The sequence below is a fragment of the Podarcis vaucheri genome (genome assembly GCF_965113315.1).
Source record: "Podarcis vaucheri genome assembly, chromosome: 2".
Taxonomy (NCBI): domain Eukaryota; kingdom Metazoa; phylum Chordata; class Lepidosauria; order Squamata; family Lacertidae; genus Podarcis; species Podarcis vaucheri.
In genome coordinates, this window is record NC_138760.1 from 68,764,903 (window position 1) to 68,790,741 (window position 25,839).

Genomic DNA, 25,839 nt, shown 5'->3' on the forward strand with positions numbered 1-25,839 from the left:
TCCTTCCCCACCCCTGGCCACTCATTCAAAAATAATGCACCAAGAAGCCAGTGTGTCTGCAGCTCTACTCTTAAGCATGCTGAGGGTTGGTCCATGCTAGAAAGTAACCTCCATGCTTTGCTGGTCAATGGCCACCACTAGAAAGGTAGTGGTCAGGAGGTGCTCACAAGGAATCATTATTAAGATGAACTGATACCTATTGTAGGAGCCCAACACAAATCCAATCTGCTTTTGATGCAAACTGTTCTTTAGATGGAAGCAAGTTCTACCTGGAATTAGATCTCAGTGATCACTATGCAACTGCTTGGGGACTCAACTCAAGGGTTAACATGGCTTTCACCAACCTGGTGCATTTCAGATGTTTTGGAATACAACTTTCATCAGCCCCAACCAGCACTTGGTTCAATCTGATACCTGCAGAGGACCTAAGCATCATTATTTGAATGTCTGCAATCCCCTCTGCCATTCCATTGTAAGACTGTGCCCAGATGGCTTCAACATCACTCCCATTTTCTCCTCCCCCTGCTTTGCTTACCAGCTAAAATGCTTGCACACTATTCTGTGATAATTTGGTTGCCCACCTAAAGGCATTTGTCATTTTTTCCTTGTGACCCAACACAACTACATTGACTTCTTGTGTGCCCTATTGCTTTGTCATAAATCCATCATTCTTGTTAACTGTGGCTGAATCATAATCTTTTGTTCAAAGGTAGGAAAGCCATCAAGAATACCAGCTGATGTTCATCTCTTGCGTTGCTGCCACAACCCAAGAAGCATATTGCGGAGTGAAACGAGTTCCAGAAAAGGACAACCAAAATAAATAAAAAACAGGGCTGGAACATCTCTCCTAGGAGTACGGGTTACAATATTTGGAGCTTTTCAGTTGAGAGTAAAAGGCAGCAATTGGGAGAAGCGTGTGAAAACTGTGTGGATAGGAAGAGATTTTTCTCCCTATCTCAGAATACTAAGACCTGGAAGATTTGCGACAAAGGCAGTAATTCTTCACACAGCACAAGATGTCACGATAGCCACCACCTCGAAGAGCTTTAAAAGGGGATTAGACACATTTGTGGAGGATAAGGCTGAATTACCTCCAGCATCAGGGATAGTATGCCTCTGAAGGCCAGTAACTGGAAAGGACAAGTGGAGTGAATGCTGCTGTGTTCAGGTCCTGCTTGTGGGCTTCCGATTGGTTACTGTGACAACAGGCTTCTGGGCTAGATGGGCCTTTGGTCTGATTCCATCAGGGCTCCTTTTACTTCAAGCAACGATGCTGCTCTGTCATTGGTGGGTAGCACTTTTCATAAATATATTCAAGTGATTTCTGTTTGAAAGGGGAAAGCGGGGTATACAATTTTGTATAAATAAATAGCTCTCTCACTCGGGCGGCTTACAAAGCAATGTTTAGTATCTCTGACAAATGGAAGCACAGGAAAACAATAATCAGGGACATGCCTCATAAATATGCCAAATGAGAAAGCAAGACACTATTTTTGACTATAGTTATCTGCATTCATTCCTCTTTTGTGCACCAGTCGCAACTGGTGAGCTACCTAACTTTGCTCCTTCAGTAATGGATATTATTATTTAAAATAAGTGATTAAATGGTATATCCTGATATACATCTATCAGCTCTGATATTCAATGTAACGTACAACATGGATCAGAAATTGGCCTTCTGAATATTTTCATATGGCATCTCAGCATCATGCCCTCTGTACTCTGATTCAAAGAGAGTGTCCCTCCATTTTCTCAAGATTGTATCTGAAAAACAGAACCTGCTGGCATCATCCTATATGACTCTTGACAGTTTTGGAGTTGCTTTAGCTATTCTTTCCTTCAAACACATCTCCTCCTAACCTGCACAACTTTTTCTGTTTCTTTTTCCATTTTCATATTTAACTGGTTCTTTCCTCCCTGATTCTTGTTAGATATTTTCTCTGACCTACCCACTTCAGACTGTCCAGTACCTTCTGAGTCTTCCGTACATGCACATACTTACAGTCATACCTCAGGTTATGGACGCTTCAGGTTACGTGTTTTCAGGTTACGGACCGCGGGAAACCCGGAAGTACTGGAACGGGTTACTTCCGGGTTTTGCCACTCTCACATGGGCAGAAGTGCTAAATTGCGCTTTGCGCATGTGCAGAAGCACCGAATCATGCCAAAACCTGCACAGATGCGGTGCTTCAGGATGCGAACACTGCGAGTTGCAGATGTGCCTCTGTCACAGATTATGTCCGCAAGCCGAGGTTCTACTGTACTTCATTTCTTTCTCCTCAGACAATTTATAGGCTTGTAACCTTATGCCTCTAGCTTATCTTTTGATATTCTTAGATCAAGGGTGGGAAAGCTTCATCCCACAGTCCAGACATGGCCCCCTAGGATTTCCCATTTCACTATGAGTCAATTTTCCTCAAGCCATGACCAGACTAAAAAGGTTCCCCATGTCTAACTTTGGTACAAGGGTAGCTAACATGGACCCCTCCAGATGTTATTGGATTCCAACTCCCATCAACCCCATCCAATATGGCTATTGGTAATAGATTATGGGAGTTGTGTTCCAACAACATCTGGAGGACACCAAATTGGCTATTCCCGAAGAAGACAGGACTCACATGCCCTCAAACTTTCTCCAAAGTGTAGTTCTAATTATTGCATTAGCACTTTTTTTATACATTCTGCCACCTGCTGCATAAAAATAATTAGACAGTAATTTAAAATGCCTGGGGGAAAAAATCTTCAGAAAGCATAGTTTTTTTTAAAAAGAGAGAGAGAGAGATTAAATATTAAAATGGGCAGCACAATCAATATTTGTATATAATTCAATTAAAAAACCAGCCAGGCTCATTTTCTGAATGTATTTCTGGCTGACGTGTGTGGCCTCTGAATGGGTAGTTTTCTGCAAGATATGCAGGAGCTTTCAGTGCTTCTAATGTGGCTAAAATATCCTCCCTCTGCTTCTGTTCCCTCATCTGTTAAAAAAGAAACAAAAAACAAAAAGCACCCACATGAACATACACAAATCCCAAATAAAGTGTCTTATAATTCTTTGCCTATCAAATGAGATGAAATGATAGAATATCACAGAAGTAAGAAGTAAAGATAAGGAAAGCAATATTGAAATTTGACTTGCTGACTCACATTTTACAGGGTCTTAAAAGCCAGAAATTTGATAGTCCTGAAGATGGCAGAAGGAAAGCATAAGATCAAATACAAAAATTAGACGAAATTAATCTGTTCCGCGAGTCTCTTCGTCTTGCGGTTTTTTCATCTTGCGAAGCACAGCTATTAGCGGCTTAGCGGCTATTAGCGGCTTAGCGGCTATTAATGGCTTAGCGGCTATTAACGGCTTAGTGGTTTTAAGAAAAAGGAAACAAACTCACAAGAACTCGCAAGACGTTTCGTCTTGCGAAGCAAGCCCATAGGGAAGTTCGTTTTGCGGAACGACTCAAAAAATGGAAAACTCTTTCGTCTTGCGCATTTTTTGTCTTGCGAGGCATTCGTCTTGCGAGGTACCACTGTACCATACGAAGTGTAAAGAGGCATGGAGGATGTGCAAACTGCTGAAGAAAACCTGCAGTGACTGAGGGATGGGTGTGCATGAGAGAGAATGGACTGGCTATAATATGATATAGACTGAGTGGGTAACAGTTTTCAGCTTGAGGGTCTCATTCCATTCTGGACAACGTACCAGAGGACACAGAGGCAAAAAGTAGATGGGGCAACAAATGGACATTTAACATTTTTATAGTAAAACAGTTTCTACACATGCCCACACACTAGCCTCTATCCTGCATCTGGAAAAGCAAGCGGCATGACCAGAATTCAAGGCCACATTCCAGCCAGACAAAAACATTTGCGGTGTGAAGCAGGCCAGGGAGGGGGATGGCTGTGGAAGAGTTTAGAGCCTCCTAGTTCTTTTTTTTAAAATATATTTTTATTAAAGATTTCTTAGCTTATAAAAATATGTGCACTGTCTCTTTTTTCAGGTTGTGTTTCATACAGATCAGTTTCATTTGTTGTGAGACATTGTTGTTGCCTACATTGTTAGGTTAGGAAGAAAAGAGGACGAGGGGGAATAGTGAGTGGGGTTGGGCTGGGTGGCAATACTTCTATTCTTCTACTTAGTGTATGTGTGGGGTTTTGTGTCAGGATCACTTGTGTGAGTTCTTTTACTATTCACTTGTTGTATTTCCTTGGTGGTGAGAGAGGTTGAGGGTAGCCTAGGATGTGGTTGGTTGTCTTTGGTGGGCTGTAGTGAGATTTGTTTTTGTGTGTGAGTGGGGTATGTATGTGGTGTTGTTTTTTTGAGAGACCTGTCAAGAGTAAGCATGGACCAATGGTATCAAATTGTATGGAAAACAGCCTAATTAGAATCATAGAACCATAGAATCATAGAGTTGGAAGAGACCACAAGGGCCATCGAGTCCAACTCCCTGCCAAGCAGGAAACACCATCAGAGCACTCCTGACATATGGTTGTCAAGCCTCTGCTTAAAGACCTCCAAAGTAGGAGACTCCACCACACTCCTTGGCAGCAAATTCCACTGTCGAACAGCTCTTACTATCAGGAAGTTCTCCCTAATGTTTAGGTGGAATCTTCTTTCTTGTAGTTTGGATCCATTACTCCGTGTCCGCTTCTCTGGAGCAGCAGAAAACAACCTTTCTCCCTCCTCTATATGACATCCTTTTACATATTTGAACATGGCTATCATATCACCCCTTAACCTCCTCTTCTCCAGGCTAAACATGCCCAGCTCCCTTAGCCGTTCCCCATAAGGCATCGTTTCCAGGCCTTTGACCATTTTGGTTGCCCTCCTCTGGACAAACTAACCAATAAACTGGAACTGACATGGGCAGTGCTTTTTTCTGGGGGTATGCATACCCCTAAACATTTTGTGAATCTAAGTTTGACCTCATTGAGGGGCAGTTTTTCAATATGAGTAGGAAAATGCCCCTAATCATTTTTTTTAAAGCAAAAAAGCACTGGACACAGGGATAAATAGAAGAAGACACCTTCATTCTGGTATGGTTCCCCTTTATCAAATACACAGTCCTAGCCCTGAGTTTATTTACACCTGGTACAGATAATGTTCACCCATGGTTTGTACCTAGACATGAAAGCAGGAGGGGAATCCCACTTGAAATCTGTTGACAAGTCCAATGTTTTCACTATGTGTTAAGCTGTTATGCAGCCTTACTTGAAGCTCATTGTTTGAACAGCTTAACCTCATCAGTGGCTGAATTACAGCCGTGGGCAGAATGATGCCATTGCAGCTCAATGAGGGTGTAAATTCCAGGGCTCTTCAAACGACAGTCGGTGCTCACTGGGTACATGAGAGAGCCTGCTGAGGTCTTTAGCTTTTAGAGTCTGACCACTTAGTTCCAGGTCACAAAGTCTTTGGCCTTGAAGAGTCCTTAGTTCTGTCCGCAGTGACTCAGCCAAGATAGCCCCTTCTCCCCCATTATATGCTTACACCCTTTTTATGGGAACCCCATGGAAGATGGTTATATTGTACATGCAAACAGAAAACACGGGAGAAGACAGGTGGGGTAAAATTGCCCTCGCATGGCGTGTTACTCATTCGGAAGGCTCTTTCCAAATGGAAATGCTGAAAAAAGGAGAGGGAGCAAATAAATGCACTTCAGACTGCAGCGAACTTTATGTGCCAGGGCCCCATCCTCTCGCCTGCATCTCCTTGCTGCAAAAGCTTCTTCCAAACCTATAAAACAGCCCAATTAAACTGATTAAAACCAAGGAGAGCCACGGCAGGCTGAGATTGCGGTAGGACTCGGCTAAGCAAAAGGTGGCTCACTGTCGCAGAGCAAAAGGAGAACACGCAGCCTTGTAAGCAAAGCAAGCCGTCAATGAGCCAAAGCCCAACTGCAGAAACAACAAAAAGGGAGTGTTGCTCTTGATGAATCCCTTGTAAGCAATTAATGACACCCTTTCTCAAACCATTTTGATGGGATCCAAACTACAGCAACATTAACTAGAAACTGTTTTCCTTTCTTGCACTATTCGCTCATTTGATTTATAAACATTTATTTTCAAATGGTTAATATTTCAATTCAGGTTGGCCGTCCCTGTCCCTCCCCCCCTTTCTTTACGTTTTGTTCTTTGCAAGTGGCTGCAAAGCAGCAAGTCTCATTATGGCTTGTCTACAGGCTTAATGACAGCTCTAGCTTTTTTATTATGTGCCCAAGGAAAAAAATGAACATTTCCCATCAAGCTTACTGTCCGTGACTTTGCAGAGGACCCTGGCTCCAAAGTCACATATGCCTGTCCTTGTACATGCCCATAATACTAGATGAGTTGATACATCTTAATGGCATTGCCCACTGTACGAGATGAACCACTCCTGCAATTCAAGGTATGGGGCAAGCAATTTGGTATGGTATGACATATGGCATTAAGTATAATCATATCTCATTTTCGATTAAGCTGGCTGTGATCATGTCATGGGCCACATCTATCTATCTGTCCATCCATCTATCCATCTCCATATTATAACACAGTGGTTAAATGCCTGAACTATCAGTTCGATTTCACCACAGATGTGAAATCACTTCACAACCTAAGTGAGTCTCATCCTCAGTCAACCCCCTGTAATATGAAGGGTCATAATGCTATCTTACCTTGCTGTGTTACTGTAAGGATTGCTGAGAAAATATTTGTTATGTAGACCACTCTGAGCATTTAGGAAATGCACTGTATATGCACTTTTCATTCATAGGTCTAAGCAGAATTGGTGAGACGCTCATATTTCTTTACCACAGAACAAACCCTGAGCCTGCAAAAGATGTATACACATGCCTTATTTTTTTGTCTCACTCTAGGCAGTGCTGCAAACTTAAACACATTGAAATCAATGGGACTTAGACTTATGTTTAAGATTTAGATGTGAAGGGCTCATCATAAGGGCATCTCCTATACCTGGAGGACCAGAGCTGTAAGAATACAATGAATGTATAATTCAGTCAGTGTCTCATTTGCAGTCAAGAAAGAATGAAAGCCATAACTACAGCTTCTTGAAACCATTGGGAGCATATTCATTTACTGCAGCATAGCTTGGATACGTCCCTTGATTTCCCTATTACTTATCTGACGCTATCCTATCTATATCACTTCATCTTAATAACATTTGTATTTGCATGGATGTGGCACACAGGAGCAGTTTGCTATAAATGTTTGGCGGTCTCCATGCATGGACTCTTATCATTTGTCAAAGTTGGATACAAGATTGCAGCTGTGGTTTTCTATAAGCAGCAGTGGATTTTATCTATCTCTTCCTATATATTTCTTGACTGAAGATGCAACGCCTACCATATATAGAATCTGTTGTTGCCTTTGATTTCAGGAAATTGCACAGCAAACTCTTTTTTAAAAATAACAGCCTGATAACCGATTCAGTCCATCACAAATCACAGACACCGTAATGTTTCTGTAACAATAAAAATATTTTTTAAAACAGAAATGCAAAATAAACAAGGTGATATACACTTAAAGAACTATCAGTGTTCAAATGTGAAAACTCATTTCACACAGAAGTCTTTATCAGGCAGTAATCTGATGAAGCGGTTTGTGGAACTTAAAAGTTTCACATTCCTATATCCTTAGAAATTAGTCCAGCAAAAGTTATAATTTTGTCTATTTGCATTTCTTCTCTTTAGGCTCAGAACTGCAATTATAGTACTGTGATCCTATAGCACTCTTCCCTAACCTGGCACCCTCCAGATGTTTTCAAGTCAACCCCAACCAGCATGGCCACTGTGATGGTGCAGTTCACTGAGGCTTATGGAAGTCATTGCATAAAACATCTGGAAGCCACCTTGTTGGCAAAGGCCATTCTATAGCTAAGGGATGGCCTATGGGTGAATTCACATATGGATGTTCATTGGTCAGTCACTGCAGTGTTGGGAGATTCCTTGCATACGAGTGACTGCTAACATCAAACGAAACACCATAGACAAACTTCACATCATTTCGTAGCCGGTGAAAGGCCTCCTCTTCAGCTGATGGTCATTAAGTGATGCCATCAGGTGATGAGATGCCAACTGATCCCTATGCATGTGTGAATCCATCCTAAACACAAGAAGTGCAATCCAGAACAGTAAAGTTTTTGGGAATGTTGCCATTTATTCCAGTTGGGCATGCTTTGCCTGGATAATGGGAGCTGTGGACTGGTGTTCCTGGGCAGTTGCCAGGCCCCCAGCCATCTATAGAGCCCATCAGTGAGACCTGCCCTATCTTCCCCCTTTGAATCCCCCCCCAAGCCAGCAGTACTGATAGCTGGGTCAAACCACCATTTAAATCCTTCACAATGTGGGAAGTCATCCAAAAATGTTTAATTTGGAACTGTTTAATTGGCTCTTTTGATTGTATTGTGATTTGGCATTGTATTGATGTGGCCTCCATTGGATTTTTATTAATGAAAAATTAATAATAATTAACAATAAAAATAAAAATCCCTCACAATGGCACAAACATAGCATTGCAGCAGGGCATGGTGAAGAATTAAAATGAACAGCTAGACCCAGGCACCCAGCACTGTTCAGAGCAATTCAGATGCTGCTTCTGCCTGGCACTGTCACCAGGTAAAGTCACCAGAGCCTCCCAAGAGGAAACACTTTGTCTAAGTGCCACCTGAAACTGGAACCAGCCATACCAGAGTGAACAGAGATCACGTGAACATAAACCAACGAGGTTTATTTCCAAGTATGTTTGCAATGTGAATCATACTTACTTAGAAGTCAACCCAACTGCAATTAATGAGACTACCTTTCAACCAACAACAGCAAACAGCACCAACAAGGTATTTAGGTTTATAGACTACTTTTCAGGCAACATACCTTCACAACAATAATTAAAATCTTCTGAACAAATTAAAAGCACACAATACAGTTACAATCCACACCGAACAATCCACAGCATCTAGTACAAATAAAAATACCAAAATGCAGAGTACAGAGGAGAAGAAATCCAACCAAAAGATGAGTTTTTAACTGGTAGTGAAAGCTCACAGATCTTATCTGGAAGGAAAATAAGTTCCATAGTTGGGTGGTCTGTATAAAAAATGCCCCTTTTTGGATTGCAACACACCAAATTCCACGCAAATGTGGCACAATCGTCCCCAACAGATCTCACCTTCTTCAGTCTCATTCCTGATAAAGGTCATCCAGTAAGGTGACCAAGGCTGATTTGGACCTGAACCCAGGCTGGTATACCCTTCAAGAGTATCTGAAGCTGAATGGCAACTATCGTGTCAGGAAGAAGATATTAGTGAGTGGGTGGTAGTTGTTCACTGTCTCTGGATCAAGTATGGTTTTTTTTTTTTTTTAAGGAGAGGACACAGCCCCACCTCTTTCAAGGCATCAAGCACCCTGCCCTTCTGATACATTCACCACAAATTGAGCTCACCTGGTCAAGTCCCCTGGCTTGCTTGAACTAGCCAGTGTCATGAACTGGCAGGACAATGGTGAGGGGGAAGGAGAAGAGGATCACAGTGAGGGGTGTCTGCAGGACTGAGACACACAGGGGCAAGCTGGGGATGGGGAAGGAGAGGTTGGTGTAGGAAGTACTCACGGGATGATGGGGGATGACAAGGGGAAGGAGGTCAGTGCAGCAGGACCCATCACCAGAGGGGACCCTGACTCCACGCACAAGGCAGGCTTTGAGGCATAGGGAGAAGCAAGCTGAGCACTCCAGGAGGCTGAAGCAGGCAAGGCCCCACAGCCCAACTCTCTAGCTGGCCAGCTGGGGCTCGCTAGCCCTAGGAGAAGGTGTATGATTCCTCAGCTGGAGTAGGCTTGGAGCAGGTGAGGGTCACCTGCCTCATCAAGCCCAGATGTGGCACTCAGCATGCAAAGTATAAAAGGGCAACAGAGCTGAGGTGCTCTGTCTGCTCAACTGTCCATATAGACCTTGACTAGGATGTTCCTGGATTGCCATGGGGCTGTGCTTTGGGTTTGACTCGGGACTGTATCCTGACTGCTGGACTTGGCTACCTTGTTTCATGACCTTCAGATTTTGGACTTTGCTTATGTGGATAGACCCTCGGACTTTGAACATGGCACACTGACTTGCTGCCAGGTAGGACAGGGGTTCAGGACACACTGGTCAAGGAGGCATATATTAGGCCACACCATCTCAAGCGTTTTGTCCGCACTCTTAGGCCTCAAAGACTAATCTCACAAAACTGGTCCTGATGGTGGACTGGACACCTCATTTGGACTTGCTTCAATCATGAAGTCAGCATAGACATAAGCTTCTTTATCCCCAAAGTGTCATACCATACAAGCTTGCCACAGCAAGCATCCATGGGCGCCAACACCCTACAGCTCTGCCAGATGACTACTTGAGGAGGCAATGGAGGCAGTAAATAACACCTTCTCCCTGTACTTGCCACCACACTAATGAGATCGATAGAATCTAGTACATAATATCTACACAATGAGAGCTCCACCGTCTGCGCTGCAGCTGTCATCTGACTTGCTCCTTTGCCCAAAGTTCACCTAAAAACCAGCATTGGAAAGGTTCCTCTGAAACAATCATGAAAATTATCCTCTTCTTTTTGCCATTCCATATCATGTCCAGGGCATCGATATGATCACCAGCACTGCCACCTAGTAACTTCCCCAGGGTTTGCAAGAATCCATTGGATTTCAGAAGTCTCTGGGGTGGATCATCTTTATTGGGCCCTCCACCCCTGCAGGGGAGTAGCAGCCACCAGTCTGTATTACACCAGACAATGGTTTGACCAAGACAACCTTAAAAAGGTAAAGGGACCCCTGACAGTTAAGTCCAGTCGCAAACGACTCTGGGGTTGTGGTGCTCATCTTGCTTTACAGGCCAAGGGAGCTGGTGTTTGTCCACAGACAGTTTTTCCGGGTCATGTGGCCAGCATGACTAAGCTGCTTCTGGCGCAGTGGAACACTGACACCAGAGCAGCACAGGAAAATGTAATTTACCTTCCCCTCCGGAGCAGTACCTATTAATCTACTTGTACTTTTGGCGTGCTTTTGAACTGCTAGGTTGGCAGGAGTTGGGACTGAGCAATGGGAGCTCACCCCGTTACGGGGATTTGAACCGCCGACCTTTTGATCAGCAAGCCCAAGGCCACCCGCTTTCTTGGACCAAGACAACCTTAACCCCCCTCAAATTCAGAGCCCCGCTTCCTGCCCTAGCGCAAAGAGCACTAGCAAAATAAAGAACATTCTCTGCAGTATGTGTTAGGTCAGTTGTGTTAGGTCAGTGACATATTGAGAGACATATTTCCATGGCAGCCATGCAGTCCTGAACTGGTTCTATCAAGGCAGCCCTTGCATCTAGCTGTAATCCTGGTACCAGGATGAATACTTTTAAATAAATAAATAGTAATGATCAAAGTACAATTATGGATTCCCTACAAATAATAGCAACAGCTGTTTATCAAACTACTTGAAATAACATCTCTGTTAAATAAAGCAAATTTACCAGCCCCCCCCCCCAGAATGTCTTGCAGGATTGGGTTCAATGTTCGTCATACTCAGATTAGACCCACAGAAAATAATAGACATTACAAACTTAGGTCCGGTAATGTCAATGGGTCTACTCTGAGTAGAACTAAATTGGAGAATAATTTGCAGACATTTGACTATTCTAGACCCTTATAAACACATAATGCATCAATGTAACCTTTCCATTCTGTGAGAAGAATTTACAGGTAAATGTGGTCTGTGCAGTGATTTCCCTTCCCTTGTAATTCCTTTGTCAACACTGATATCTGAGATTATTATTTTTTTTAATTACAGTGCTTATGGGCTCTAAGAGACAGCAATGACTTCTTAGCTGCACACAACAGTGGCACTCCTTTAGAAGTCTGGTTTGTTTACTGACAAAAGGTGTTATGTCTGAACTCTGGAATCCACATAAATGTGGAAGAGTGAGATGAATTAGTCTCAGCTGCATACACACAACATTTCATTCTAGAATCAATGGAGTGAGTACTTGTTATTGTTTTTGTGTAGTCCACACACAACTGAGCTCTGCTGCATATCGTTTGCCCCTGAAAAGTGCTTCTTGAGAAAATAAATTCCATAAATAAAAGCTTGTTGCAGGTTGATTCTGCATTACCCTGCAATTTGTCCTGGCAATGGAGGAGGGGGTATCTCCACACCTGTCCAATGGGGCTGTGGGTGGGCACATACCAAGCTTGCAATTATCACTTCTTTTTCATTTACCTGGGGCATGTGCAAGCATGGATAATGTAATCAAGGGGTGGGTTTTCAAATGCTTATCAAGTAATCACACTGAACCTTGTGGACAGCAAGATCTTGGAATCAATCTAGATTTAAAGCACTGTGTTAAGGATGAATATGAATGATTCCAGATTGAGAAAAGCTATATTTTTGTGCAACAAACTGGTTAGTATGTACATAGCCTCAGTCTCGCCCTTCATTTATGCCACTGACTGCTGCTGGAAAATATGAATCCCACTGATTTTAAAATCCATATTGGCACAATATCTTTATTCGGCCAACTCAAATGTCCCAAAATAGTGTGCAAGCTTTCCGATTCTCATAAATCTGGCGTGATGAAGCTAGCACACCATTTTGTGACTTTTGGGTTGACCTAATGAAAATATTGGCCTGGAAAGTTTCTTATGGGCCAGCATGGCTTTTTACTTTTTTGACTGATTTTGAAGGTGACTGTGATAGATGGAGCAGTTTATTTCCAGATATAGCCTTATGAGATTGGAGAGCAGGTGGTGGGTGGAAAAAGGAGCCATGCTTTACTTTCTTGGCCAACATGATTCATAATGAGTCTGTCGTTTTCTTCTATTGGGGTTTGTTTTGTATGTGAATATGCACTATTTCCAAATCCCTCCATTTTTAGAATCCCGAGAGGCCGAGAGACTTTTGTGACCTTAATTCTACTTGACAGTCCTTAAAAGAAGGCTTTGCTTCTACAAGATGGAGAAGCATTGTGTTTCCCTTCGATACCTCGCTACTCCACGAATAAATTGTTTGCTTGGAAACCCACTCAGCATTTGTTCCAATAACAACAACAATAAAAAAATGTGTGAGCATTCTGGGGTATAAGAGGCAGCACTTTAATATCTGTTTTCACATATCTGATTTCCACATCCAAATTTAAACTTCTGGCAAAATGCGATAAACTGTGGAGAGGAAAACAGGTTCCTGAGCGAAGAGTTTGTATCTACCCTTGTCAAGCAACAGACCATCAAATGTGATGTCCAGCTTTAGGGAGCTTTACTGTGAAGTGGATTGGCCAGCCCCAAGTTTGAATTCAGAGAATTTGATCCTGAACCTTTCCCTTTAGAATGTTTGATCTTTGAAAATGAATTTTAATATATTCCAAGATGGAACCAGCTTCCTCTTGTGTCCGTCCTCCGCCTCTCCTTTTTCTGCTTGGAGGCACTAAATGAACTGTGTTGGTTTTTAACAGAACTCGAGGCTTTCTCTCTCCTCAAACCCACTAGGACATTAATAAGAAAAATGATGGGAGGCCTGGCTTGTGTGGGAGGCAGCAGCAGGAATTTCCCCTTAAAATGCCGCTCTCACCCTGCTGAATGGCCCTGAGTTACATATATTCATACTCCCACTGATTTTCTTCTTTTTTTCTGGGGGGTGGGTGGACATTGCCGCGATTGCACAGCTTCCTTTGAAATGTGTGCTGCTAATGAAAACAAACAGGAAGGGAGTTCGTCTTGGGAGTCATCTATTGGTGTATCTTGGGCTGCCGCCGCCGGCTTACATCTGAAGACGATGTGCAATGATTGATGGCACTGCAAGAGCTGCTGTACCATGCATGCACTGCTTTTTGTTTTGGCAAACCCTTTCTAACCACTTCTCCTTTTCCTTAGAAGAAAAGAAGGCTGAAACACCTCAGCTTTCTGAAGGCTGTTCTGCAAATTTAGCTTTTTCCTTTTTTTTTTTTAAAGATCTCTGTGGAATGGGATACGAGAGTGAATCTGTCAGTCAAGATTTCTTATGGTTTATTTTGTACTGATGCAACAGAGACACATTTGTTTGCTGCCAACGCAACATATTTACATGATGCAATGCGTTAGCTAAGTAAGTGGCTTACACAGTACAAGATATCGCATGAATAATTGTCTATATATAATGCTTTTTGTTCTGAAGAGCACATCCTCTCCTTTTTCTCTCTCCCCCTATCTTTCTCTCAGTCATCTCCCTCTTGAAGACTATTGTGTGGTGGTTTCGGAAGGGGAGATGTCCAGCATATTGGAACTTAGTCATTAGGCTCTCTAATTATCTGAAAGTTTGGCAATTTTAGGATTGTGATTTGGTCAACAAAATTCTGTGTAGTTTGGCATATATTGCCTTTAGCTGCTTTTGCTAGCAGATTGCCAATGGCAAATCATTTGCCAGTGAAGTATCTTATTTATTGCTGGTATTCTCTGGTGGGATACTTATTAAACTTATAAGAATTTATTTAACAATATGTATATACTGCTCAACTGTAGATGGAATGTCTAAGCAGTTAAGAGACACAGTTAGAAACAGGAATTTAAAAATTCAAAAAAATAATTAAAATCTTCAATAAGCTAAAACAAGACCAAAAACACATGTTCACTTCTACTATTTATTTATCAATATTTAATGAGGCCTAGTTAAGACAGACATGTCTGCTTTAGGAAAAGGGTTGATATTAATGATCACCGGATTAGGCGCCATGGCCTATGATTCCATGAATGCAAACTATTTGATTCCATTAAGGTCTGTAGCTTTCTCATTTTCTAATATGTAAACAGTCACGTCTTTGGCAATGAGAGCCAATGCCTGTCACTTTACATGTCAGAAAATAGTGACCTGTGAATTTTCAGTAATTTGTTGATCTCAGCCTATGTAAAATCTGTGTACATCCATGTGCTTTGTACCTGTCAGTTATCAATTTTAGAGATAATCATGGATATTTTATGGAGAGGCATCACAGATTTTTATGGACAGAAGGAAGCATGAGAGTTAACAAGCCATTGAAATGTGCTCAGTCATGAGACACTGTACTTTTTCCAGTGTCCCCTCCAGCAAGTTTTTAATAATAATAATAATAATAATAATAATAATAATAATAATAATAATAATTTATTGTTTATACCCCACCCATATGGCTGTTTTCCCCAGGCACTCTGGGCGGCTTTCAATAAAATATTAAAAATACAACAAAACACCAGACATTAAAAACTTCCCTAAACAGGGCTCCCCACCCCCTGCAGTGGTTGGTTGGTTACTTATTTGTACAAATGTAGCCTCACATTTAACTGGGTCTCAGAAAACATAATCAAACATTATCTCTTCAGCTAGGCATCTTGCCTTTTTGTAGGCTCTCACCCTATGACCCCCTCTCCCCTTATGTATAGGTTATCAATTATTTCACCAGGTTTTCTAATGCTGATTTATCCAGATTCTTTGGGGCATTTTTGAATCACAGCCAGTATCTGAAATCATTCAACCCCCCCTCTCTGTGTGTGTGTGTGTGAGAGAGAGAGAGAGGGGGTGAGAGGGTAAGAGGGTGGAGGAAAACGAATGACTTAAATTGTAGTCCTGAACATTGTTGCTTGCAAGTAAGTTCCACAGAAAGCAATGGAACCCATTTCCAAGCAAGTGTGTTTGGAATTCTGTTAGAAGCTTTGAAAAGATGATCCCATTAAACACAACACTCAAGGTGACAAATGGAAATAACTTTCCCGTTGTCACAGTGCCAGTGAAAGTACAAAGGACAGTAAGAGCAGGAAGTCAGAATAACAGTGCATTAAACGTAAGGGGGGAGGGGACTATGACAATGATTTAGGGAACTTTTCCTCACAGCACAATTCTTTGGGAAACAACCATAGATCACTGGTAACATCTGTCTTGCATCCAGAAGGTTCCAAGTTGAACCTCCAGCATCTCCACGTAGGGCTTGGAGTCAGCCTGGTCTGAATTCCTGGAGAGCTGTTGCCAGCCTGTGCAGATAATATTGAGCCTAGAGGGGCCAACCGGTCGGTCTTGATATAACGTGCCTTCCCTGTGGAATGCCCTCCCTTCAAATGTCAAGGAGATAAAGAATTACACAACTTTTAGAAGACATCTGAAGGCAGCCCTGTATTGGGAGGTTTTTAATGCTTGATTTTTTTAATGCTTTTAAACATGCTGTAAGCTGCCCAGAGTGGCTGGGGAAACCCAGCCAGATGGGTGGGGTATTAATTGATTGATTAGGGCAGATTCCTATGTTGCTAACCATGCTTATGCAGAAGGAAGGCCCATTGCCTAACAAGTGCAGTTACGGCTGTAGCTTTAGTACCAGATTTAAACAGGCTAGAAAACTGGTCTTCACTGGTCCTTTAAAGCACCTAGATTTGGAGAAATGAAACAGTTCCATTCTGCCATATAGGAATCCTAATTTGAAATAAACATTTACTCATATTCTGATCTCTCTGATTCTCAAATCACTTGGCGGCAGGTAAGAAATAATGATCTTTCCGTTGTATTAGCCCACACCTTGCAGTTCACTTTTATAAGGAGGCTTTGTGTATTTGCTCTGAAATGTCTGTGTATACTAGCATGGTATGGATGGACAGAAAGGTGGCAGAAAGGTAGAGAACTTTCTGCTGCTTTTATTCCATTAGTGGACATTGTCAAACGTCCACATTCTGGTGCTGGGAATGTTAATCTTTCTTGACCAAATCTCACGAGGATAGCGGGGTCATCCTATAAAGCTATCTGTCCAAGCCTTTTGCAGCGACTTGTGGCTGCTGCAGTGCTCTGCCTCTTCCAAATGCTTTCATTACGGAGTTGAGTCATTTTGTGGAGAGAACAACAAATCCTCCTGCCTCTAGTACTACATTGCTCAGATTGAATAGATGTCTGCAAATGAATGTGAAAGCTACTTTCCTCTTATCCTTTGACTCTTCCGAGAACGCAGGCTATTGAGGGGTTTGTCATGGGCATTGGACTAATAAAGGGATAACCAAGGACAATTCTGAACCTTTACCTTACCACTCTTAATCCCAAAGGAGATGCTTGAGATTGCAAAAGACCAATACGGCTACTATTGCCAACCATGGAAAATACTCAGTCCACAACATAAATGCTTTTCCAGGTTTCTTTTGATGCCATGTGGATGACTACATAGTACCAGACTTAACATCTGTACATGTCTTTATCTTGGAAGACAAATACGATTGGTAATAGTTTTTAAAGTTTTCAGTAAAGTTTGTAAAAAAGAAAAAAGAAAAGAAAAGAAAAAGACAATTTTTTTTTAATTTTTTAAAAAGGAGCATGGGATGTGGCTTGTTTGTCCAGAATTGTCTGTTCCAACTGGCAGCAGATTTCTGAGGTTTTGGACAGAGAGCTTCCCCATAACATGCTGCATGATTCTATAAACTGGAAATGTCAGGGGTGGAACCTGAGACTTTCTATATGCAAAACATGTGCTTTGCTACAGAGCTAAGACCCCTCTTTTTTATGACCACCACCATCTGCCCTGAGTCATTCAAGATTAAGAACAAGTCGATGACCCTGGTGCTCTAGTACAGGGGTCTGCAACCTTTTCCAGCTGTGGGCCGGTCCACTGTCCCTCAGACCATGTGGTGGGCTGGACTATATTTTTTTTTTTTGGGGGGGGGAAATGAACAAATTCCTATGCCCTACAAATAACTCAGAGATGCATTTTAAATAAAAGGACACATTCTACTCATGTAAAAACACGCTGATTCCTGGACTGTCCGTGGCCCGGATTGAGATGGCGATTGGGCCGCATCTGGCCCACAGGCCTTAGGTTGCCTACCCCTGCTCCAGTAGGAGCAAGTGTGGTGACCATTACAGAAGTTTGGGCAGCAGCTCAGTGCAGGGCTTGAAAGCTCTCCAGAGATGTTGGGATGGTGGCTTTTGGAAGGAAATTATGGTAGCCTACATAGGCTTTTGGGCTGATCTAACTGACTTTTTTTATATCTTACAGGAACCTAAGATGGATAAAAAAAAAAAAGACCAAATTGGCCACATTAGTTTTTCAGTGCTGCATTGTGAGCAATTCAGCCAGGGACATGGTTAGTGTCAGACCCCAAATCTCCTCTTCCTCTTTTAAAACTGATTTTTTAATATATGTACTGTGCTTACAGAGTGGTTCGGTGTGTTGCAAACTGTGGTGCTGAGGAGACCCCAGCCAATTCCTATCTTAAATTTGCCCAGAGGTACCCTATGCATTTATCCAAATATCTACCATTACCCTGCTTCCCAGATCTATTAAGCACCTAGTAACACCCCTGTATTAAGCCAACTTGGGAGAAACCTGTTCCTATCAATCTTCTGCAGGACTTTATAGATTCCCTTATCATTTAAAAATTGCCAAAGGGATTCTCAAAAATCCTGTCGACTAATTGAGACAGAAGAAGCAAACAGAGAGAGAGATCAAGAGATCTTGTTAACTCAAGTGTGGAAGAGAAGTGTTAGTGTCATTCTATTATGTACTCTGTAGAAATTACATGTTTAAATTCCCCCCTTTAATATTGTGATGAATATTTCAAATGTGAATTTAAAAAAGATATAACATAAAAGGCAAACATGGGATTAAATTATGGACTGTACATAATAGAAGAGAAGTCAGTAATAATAATAATAATAATAATTAATAGGGGTTTAAGCTCTTTTAGGCAAAGTCTAGGCTAGAGCAGAAATATAATAATTTTCCCCCACCACTTAATGTGTATGAAGCATTCCTTTAAGCAACAACAATGGGGGCATGGTATTAGACACATGGTCCTGGAAACCTCTCTTGCTGTCTTACTTACAAATTCCACTGCAATGTTATCCAGCACTGCAGAGGTACAAGGAAAAGACTGGCTATCTGGAATCTCGGCTGCATTTTTATGTCCCAAGGGCAAGAGTAATGCCTTTTCTTTTCTCTACTTTTTTTTAAAAAAAGTTTATTTCTAGTGAGATTCCAAAAAAGCAGATCGCTATACTCTTGTGTTAAATAGAAATGGAAATTAACATGTTAATATGGAAGCCTCTCATCCGGCAGAAGTGTGTTTGCAATGGAAATCAACAAGATGCAGGAAAATGATAGCTAAAGTAGTTAAGTGTATCCAACAGGTTCTTTGAATAGCCAGGAAGTTGCAGTTTACCAACCAATACTATTCTGCTAAGTGCAAACTCATCACTACAGGAAAGGCCTAATCCATGTATAACAGGTTCTGTGAATCTGAGGAACTGCTTTTGGTGCAACGTAGCTTCAGATACTGCTTTCTCTTGGAAGTCCAAACCAACCAACCAACCAACCAACCAACCAACCAACCAACCAACCATCCTACTAACTTCAGGGAAAGTTGCTTCTAATTTATTTCAGTACAAAAGAGCTAAGAATCAAGCTTAGCGCTATTTAATGAACTGTAAAGATGCACCAGCACCCATCTTCCTCAATGCACAACCCAAATTATGTCTGTGATATGACCTTTAAAATATGGACTGGATATTCATTGCTTAGACAGATCATTTATGGACTTATTTTAGACAGTGACAATATAAATGAGACTGAATGGAAATATCACTATTTAAAAATTACCGTATATATTTGTAAGCTCACATTGATATTCGTCTCAGTACATTATGAGCACCTTGTACGGACAACCAGGACCAGTGATTGTATCTGTTAGGCAGGTAGGCATTTAGATGTATCACTCTCTGTATTAATTAGCAGCAAAGTTTTGCACTTTGCATTGAGGATACTATAAAAGAGAGCACTTGTGCTCTAACAATACCTAGACTTCATAGAGTTCTGTCTATAACTCTGTTGGTAGACAAGGCTTGGTAACCCTACAATTCTATGATTTGTCAAACATAAATGCCATTTTCCATTCCCTTTTAGCCTCAGCCTAGCTATGTATTGAAACTGTTGCAACCTGCAAAGGCTTGCTCAGATACAAGGATACTGATGTCCGAACTTCTTCCATGAAAGGCCCGTTTGAATCAAATTATTTCAAAAATACTCTGAGCGTAACAGAGGCAAATATTATATTGGCAATATCATAATGTTTGCAATCACATACCAGATGCTATTTGTCGCTACAGATTTGGAAGGTTTTAATGGCTTACAGAAGGCCTTATGTTTCAACAGAAGCTTAGCTTTCATCTCTCATGTAATTGCTGTATATGCTTTCCCCTCCCTTTTTTATTTTCATATTGCAGACTATGTGTTGACGCAGTATGGGCTCTTACTTCAATCCTAAACTACTTGGGTTTGACAGGTCGGTGGGGAGAGGAGGCATCCAATGCTATCTAATGCACTACACATTTCTGTTCTATCATGGGTTATTGGATTACTAGGTTGTTGCATTTTTAACATCACATATCACTCCGCAGGTATAATTGGTTTTTATTAACTTTCCAAATAGCCCTTAATCCACTACACTAAAATCACAAATGATTGGGCTGAAGATGAGCATCATGGTGGTGGAAGGTACAAGAGACAGGAAGAAACTCTTTTCTACAGACACTGTTGCTTTGGGGAATATTTGCAGATGTCAGGTTAAGGTTGCTCGAAAGTTCCTTAGACCCAGAAGGGTAGTTGTGGCAAATATCTAAAAACGCCAGCATAAAGCTGTGTAACATCAGCTGCAATCCTGCACCTTCTTACCTTGGAGTAAGCTCCATTGAACTCAGTAGGGCTGAGTTTGCGTTACAGGATTGTGCTGATACAGTCATTATGAAGTTTCTTTTCCACAACATGCCTGTGAGGTAGTTAAACATAGAATGGGCAGGACCTAAAATTCTCAAGGAATAGGAGTCTGAATGCATATATTTCATATAAAACATGACTTACTCAAAGTGCATGCATTCTAAACTGGAACAAGATGGAAGCATGGGAATATTTAACTATACATATCCCCTGCTTTTGATTAGTCCTTGGAATGGAGGAACGATCTTTGGTTTCCATCTATTACAGGCCCTGCTATAACTTTAGGTGAAAAGCTTTTTTCTTTCTTTTAGGAGGCTTTGCTGACATTCTAAACTGTTTAGGTACGTAATGTTCATCTCTCTTCTTAAATATTGTGCTCTCTCTCTCTCTCATTTGTTTTGCATTCCAGTGTAACCTCTTCACTGTCCTGCATAGCGATTAGCTTACCACACTCCACGAGGAGATCTACATTTAAGATATTTTCAGTTCAGGGTGAAAGCATATGACACATTTCTGCTGAATTAAGGTTGTGATCCTGTACACAGATAGGCAGTATAAGTCCCACTGAAGTCTATGGCATGCAGGGTTGCATATGCTTCTATTCAGCACTGCATGTGTATGCTTTGTAAATGCAGATTTCCTGTATTATATGACCTCTGGAAGGGCAAATATGTTTCGTACTGGAGATCTTATTTATTTTATTTTGATTAATTGGAAGACTGAAAAGGCTTCCAACACTGACCTTCTTAGAACAAAGCCAATTAATTCTAACATCTAAGAGATCATAATAGTGCATCTGTAGAAAGAAAGAAAGAAAGAAAGAAAGAAAGAAAGAAAGAAAGAAAGAAAGAAAGAAAGAAGCATTGCTTTGGCAATGTGTCTATATATAAAATGTATCAATATCTATCTATCATTAATTCATCTTTCTCTGTCAAAACAACATCTTTGCTCTACTAAAACACATGGAGGATGAAGTGGTTCAGTCATGCAACTCAAATGGAGTGTAATACTTCTGAATCCTGCAGGTTGTGAAACAAATATAGGTTTCCAAATATGTGCATATGACACCTCTCATTATCTCAGAAGATTGCATTGTTCATTCTCACACAGCAGGACAGATAACAATTATTTCCTCCCTGTGATTAGTAAGATATTTTGAGAGAAGTATGTGACAGTGCTGGCCAGGTCATTTTGGAGACAGACCCTCACACATACTGCAATCCCACAGACAATTACCTGGCAGTATGTCCCACTGAACTTAGTGAGGTTTACCTCTGAGTAGACATGTGCAGGATTTCACTGACAATCTCATCTTATGATGTGCAAAGTTAACAACAACAACCATACAAGAGAACTTTTGTGGAGTTTTTTTCAAAGCTGAATTTCATAGCAGGGTATATATATATTGCTACTAAATCTGTTGGGTATAGTCAGAATAATTCACCTAGCACAAAGTGATTCTGAAAGTTTAATGATGATAGAGGCATAATCACAACATTGCTCTTCTCAACTTGCATCCTTCCCCCCCAAGTCGGAAAATGAAATATTTAGTTTCGTGGAGTACGACTGCAACCCTCGCCATCACCACTAGTTGTCGCATTCCTACCAGTTTGAGCACCTGGCGTTTTCAGCACTGCGGTTACAGGCAGAGAATGCAGTGCTAATTACACCGAGTAACTCATAAAGCTGTCAGAAGTCCTTATACTCTGAATTAAACAATTAGAAACAGAAAATAACCAGAGAGAGAAAAGTATGTGGGGATATCCCAAAGGAGGACTTTCTTCTCTCAAGTCGGACTCAACGCACATGCCAGATCTTATCATTGCAATCTCAAATACCCATACACCCCTAGCTCAGTGGTTTAGAAAACAGCCTACCTGAAGAATACTATGGTCTCCCAAAGGTAGACTCCAAGTGCATTGAGGTTACACATTTTTTCAGATCGGATGAATTTGTAGTCCACACGTCAGAACAAGCGAATTGGCACTTAGAAACAAAAATAAATAAACAAATACCAGACTGGATAAAATGGTGGAAAATATCCTCTGTGTTAATTTTGTACACAATCCTTGCAGTTAGAGGTGGCGTGGGGAAGAGGAGGCAGTTGAACATAGACGGGCGAGGCGCTGGGATTTCAGGACCCTAGACAGCAAACCACCCCCCCACGTTTCAGCACCTTGGAGAGAGAGGGGGGAAATGGACATTTAAACTCCAGCGCTGCTCTCGGTGTTAACAGCTTTGCTTGGATGACCAGATCCCTGCAAAGAAATCTTCCTTCCTTGCTTCCTTCCAGTAGGATCCCAGTGCGCGCACCGGGCTTCTGGACCATGCAGAATGCTACGAGAATATATTGGCCATGTGGGGGGAAACGGGGGGTGGGTGGGAGTAAGAAACCCAACGGATAATCTCCTCGGGCGCCCGGGGTGTCTTCCTCAGTTATATCCAAGGGAATTTGCAATCCTCCTTATGCAGTTGCTGCATTGTTCCGGAAACGTTGCTTTCCCGGTGGGTCGACGTTTCGCTGCTGTCGATTCCAGCTTCCCGGGATCTTTTCCCCACGAATAAGTTATTATTGCTGCAGGGAAGGTGTCCCATCGCTCGGGGCGAAAGTGGGGAAGGAAGCTAAGGGCAAGTTTCATGGGGCTGGGATTCCCATGGTGATCAGCGAGGAAGCCGAAGAGGAAAGTCTCTCAGTGATCTCTCGATCCAGTCCATTTTCCTCCTCGCCCCATCTTCACCTCCATAGAACTCGCCGGATCTTGAGACTTTCTTGCTGCATTAATTTACTAAACTAAAAAAAAAAAAAATGGTGTGTGTGCGGGGGAGGGGGGACGGTTGGAGGGAATGTTTTTCTTAAAAAAAAAGAAAAAGAAAAACCCCAACAATAAGCCTGCCTCTGTAGAATCCTCGCTCCGCCCACCAACTCGTCTCATTGGCTAGCGAGGTTGAAAAGCTACACTCTGTTGTGCTTGGATCAAACGCCTGTTCTTCGGCAGAGGAAGTTAACCTTTAAAGTGCTGGTGGCTTTTCCTCCCCCTTTTCCTCCTTTCAAAAGCACCGGCTTCTAAAAAGAAGTCTTCCAAATCTCTCTTTGACACGACACACTCCCAACAAATATAACACAATCGCTGGGTGTCGATCCACGGAGCGATCTGCGCGCTTAACAGCTTTTCTTTTGTTCTCCTCCTCCCTTGACTTTTAAACAGAGTTGGAAATGAAACAGCAGAGAGAGGGAACCCACCAAAGCGAGACAGGTAAGGAAAACTTGTCAGTTTCAGATCACAGAATGAATAGGGCTAAACTTCACCATCTTTTGCTTAACACTAAACGGAAAGCATGCCGATTCCTCCAAATCTAGAAAGAAAGATTCGACTTCTGTATTTTTTTTAAAAATTAAAGCCTAAGATTAATAAGAACTTGAAATTCTGTCTTTAGGGGCTTCTCTGCTTCCTCCCCCCATGCAATTTGATCGATCCTTCTATTTTTAAAATTATTATTAAAATGTGCTCCATGGAACAGACATTTCTACCTGGCTTTCACATTGCCTCTATTATTCCCATTCAGTCTGTGGGAAAAAAGTAACTTGCTGATATTCAGTTAGGCTTGTTGTCAAGCAGGCGATTCATACACACACACACACCCTGGCATTTATTTATTTTTTAATAGACTATCTTTGCCTATCTTTGCTCGTTCTCCTGGCTTATGCCTGTCTCTGCAGGACAGCACTGGAAATTAATCTACAATATAGCGCTTCCTAAATGTTTAAGAAGGCATTTGCACATTTAAGCGATACACAGTATTGGTTGTGAAACTGCATTCACTCTTTCAGATTTCCCCAGACCCTTGAGTGGCATGAACGTCAGCCTGTACTAGGCTCTGATGTTCGAAGAATGATGCCCACTTACTTTGATGTGACATCACTAGGTTGCTTGCCCACTCACAAGTAATTTGCTATTCTTCAATACAGCAAGGGTTATGCATGTAGCTTCCATGTGATCCATTAATGACTAAACTGAGAGGTTCCAAGGGAGCCCTAGGCAGTAGGCAATATGTTTTCACAGTTGGATGTCAACTCACTGACAATAAGGTTGGCAGAACTCTATAACCAAAGAGAAATAATTAAATCAGTGGGACTTAATAGGTAATATTAAGTGCTTTCCTGTTGATTTCCTATATACCAAAGAGACTTCAGTATGCAGTTCAGTCCTATGCATATTTGCACATAGAAGTAAGTCCCACTGAGTTTGATGGGGAGTTCTCCTATAGGAAGCATATTTTAAATGCCAATGTGTTCTACACTTCAGCAGTGTCTTTAATATTTACAGGCATGCTCCAGCTGAAGTTATGCCCTGTTGAGTCCCTTGGATTTCAGTGGGAGAGAATAAAGTGTTTAACTCTCCTATTTCAAATCACAAGGAGCTGAAGTGCTTAACATTGTTGGGATTGTGCAGAACTCCCCCCCCCACGCTTTTTATATTGAATATTGTTGCATTTCTTGCAAGCTGCTTAAATCATAGGTAGGTTGTAAATGTTTGTGTAAATAAGTGAATGCCTAAAGGGAAAGGGGTCTATTGAAACAGTTATCCTATTGTGTGGTTTTTAAAAGAACAACAACAACATATTTTTATTAAAGATTTCTTGGTTTACAGAAATATGTGCAATGTCTCTTTTTTCAACTTACATTTTCTACAGATCAGTTTCATTTGTTGAGATGCTAGTGTTACATTAGGAAGAAAAGGGGGGAAGAGGTGTTAAAAATATTTGATCCTGCCCACACTGACAGCACTTTTGATTAAAGGATCTCAAAGGCATGTACTCCTCTGCTTTCCCTGGGCCTCTTTACACTTTGCATGACAATTATGCTTGCCCTGGGAATGCAAGTATTCCTCCCAGCAAAGAGGTGAAATGTGTCTAATATATATGTGCTGTTAATAGATGTGCATTTGCATCTTTATGCCTGGGACTCCCATGTGCATGTGTAATCATTTACACTTGCAGTCCTTGAATGTTGTAAGGATATGTGTCTGTGTTTGTTGAAAATATAAGTGCCATGTGAGGTGTGTGTGTGTGGGGGGAGCCCTAGGCAGTGCTACACTTCAGAGGCTGTGTGCGTAAGACCATTGTTTTAGCATGTCTCTTGGCCAGATCATTTCCTAA

The 25,839-nt window shown here is 41.6% G+C and overlaps 1 protein-coding gene and 1 long non-coding RNA gene across 4 annotated transcripts in view; one reads left to right on the plus strand and one right to left on the minus strand.

Annotated features, from left to right (window-relative positions):
- The window catches only part of GLRA1 (glycine receptor alpha 1), an 82,981-nt gene extending 59,534 nt beyond the window's left edge, over positions 1–23,447 (minus strand). For both annotated transcript variants that reach the window (XM_082211805.1, XM_082211804.1), the window contains exon 1: positions 22,560–23,447. In XM_082211805.1, coding sequence (XP_082067931.1) covers positions 22,560–22,615 — 56 coding nt within the window. In that variant the 5' untranslated portion in view covers positions 22,616–23,447. The remainder of the gene's footprint in view (positions 1–22,559) is intronic.
- Positions 23,448–23,736: 289 nt separating this feature from the next.
- LOC309526014 overlaps positions 23,737–25,839 on the plus strand; it is a 135,047-nt gene continuing 132,944 nt past the window's right edge. For both annotated transcript variants that reach the window (XR_014216617.1, XR_014216618.1), the window contains exon 1: positions 23,737–23,936. This is a non-coding gene — a long non-coding RNA (uncharacterized lncRNA). The remainder of the gene's footprint in view (positions 23,937–25,839) is intronic.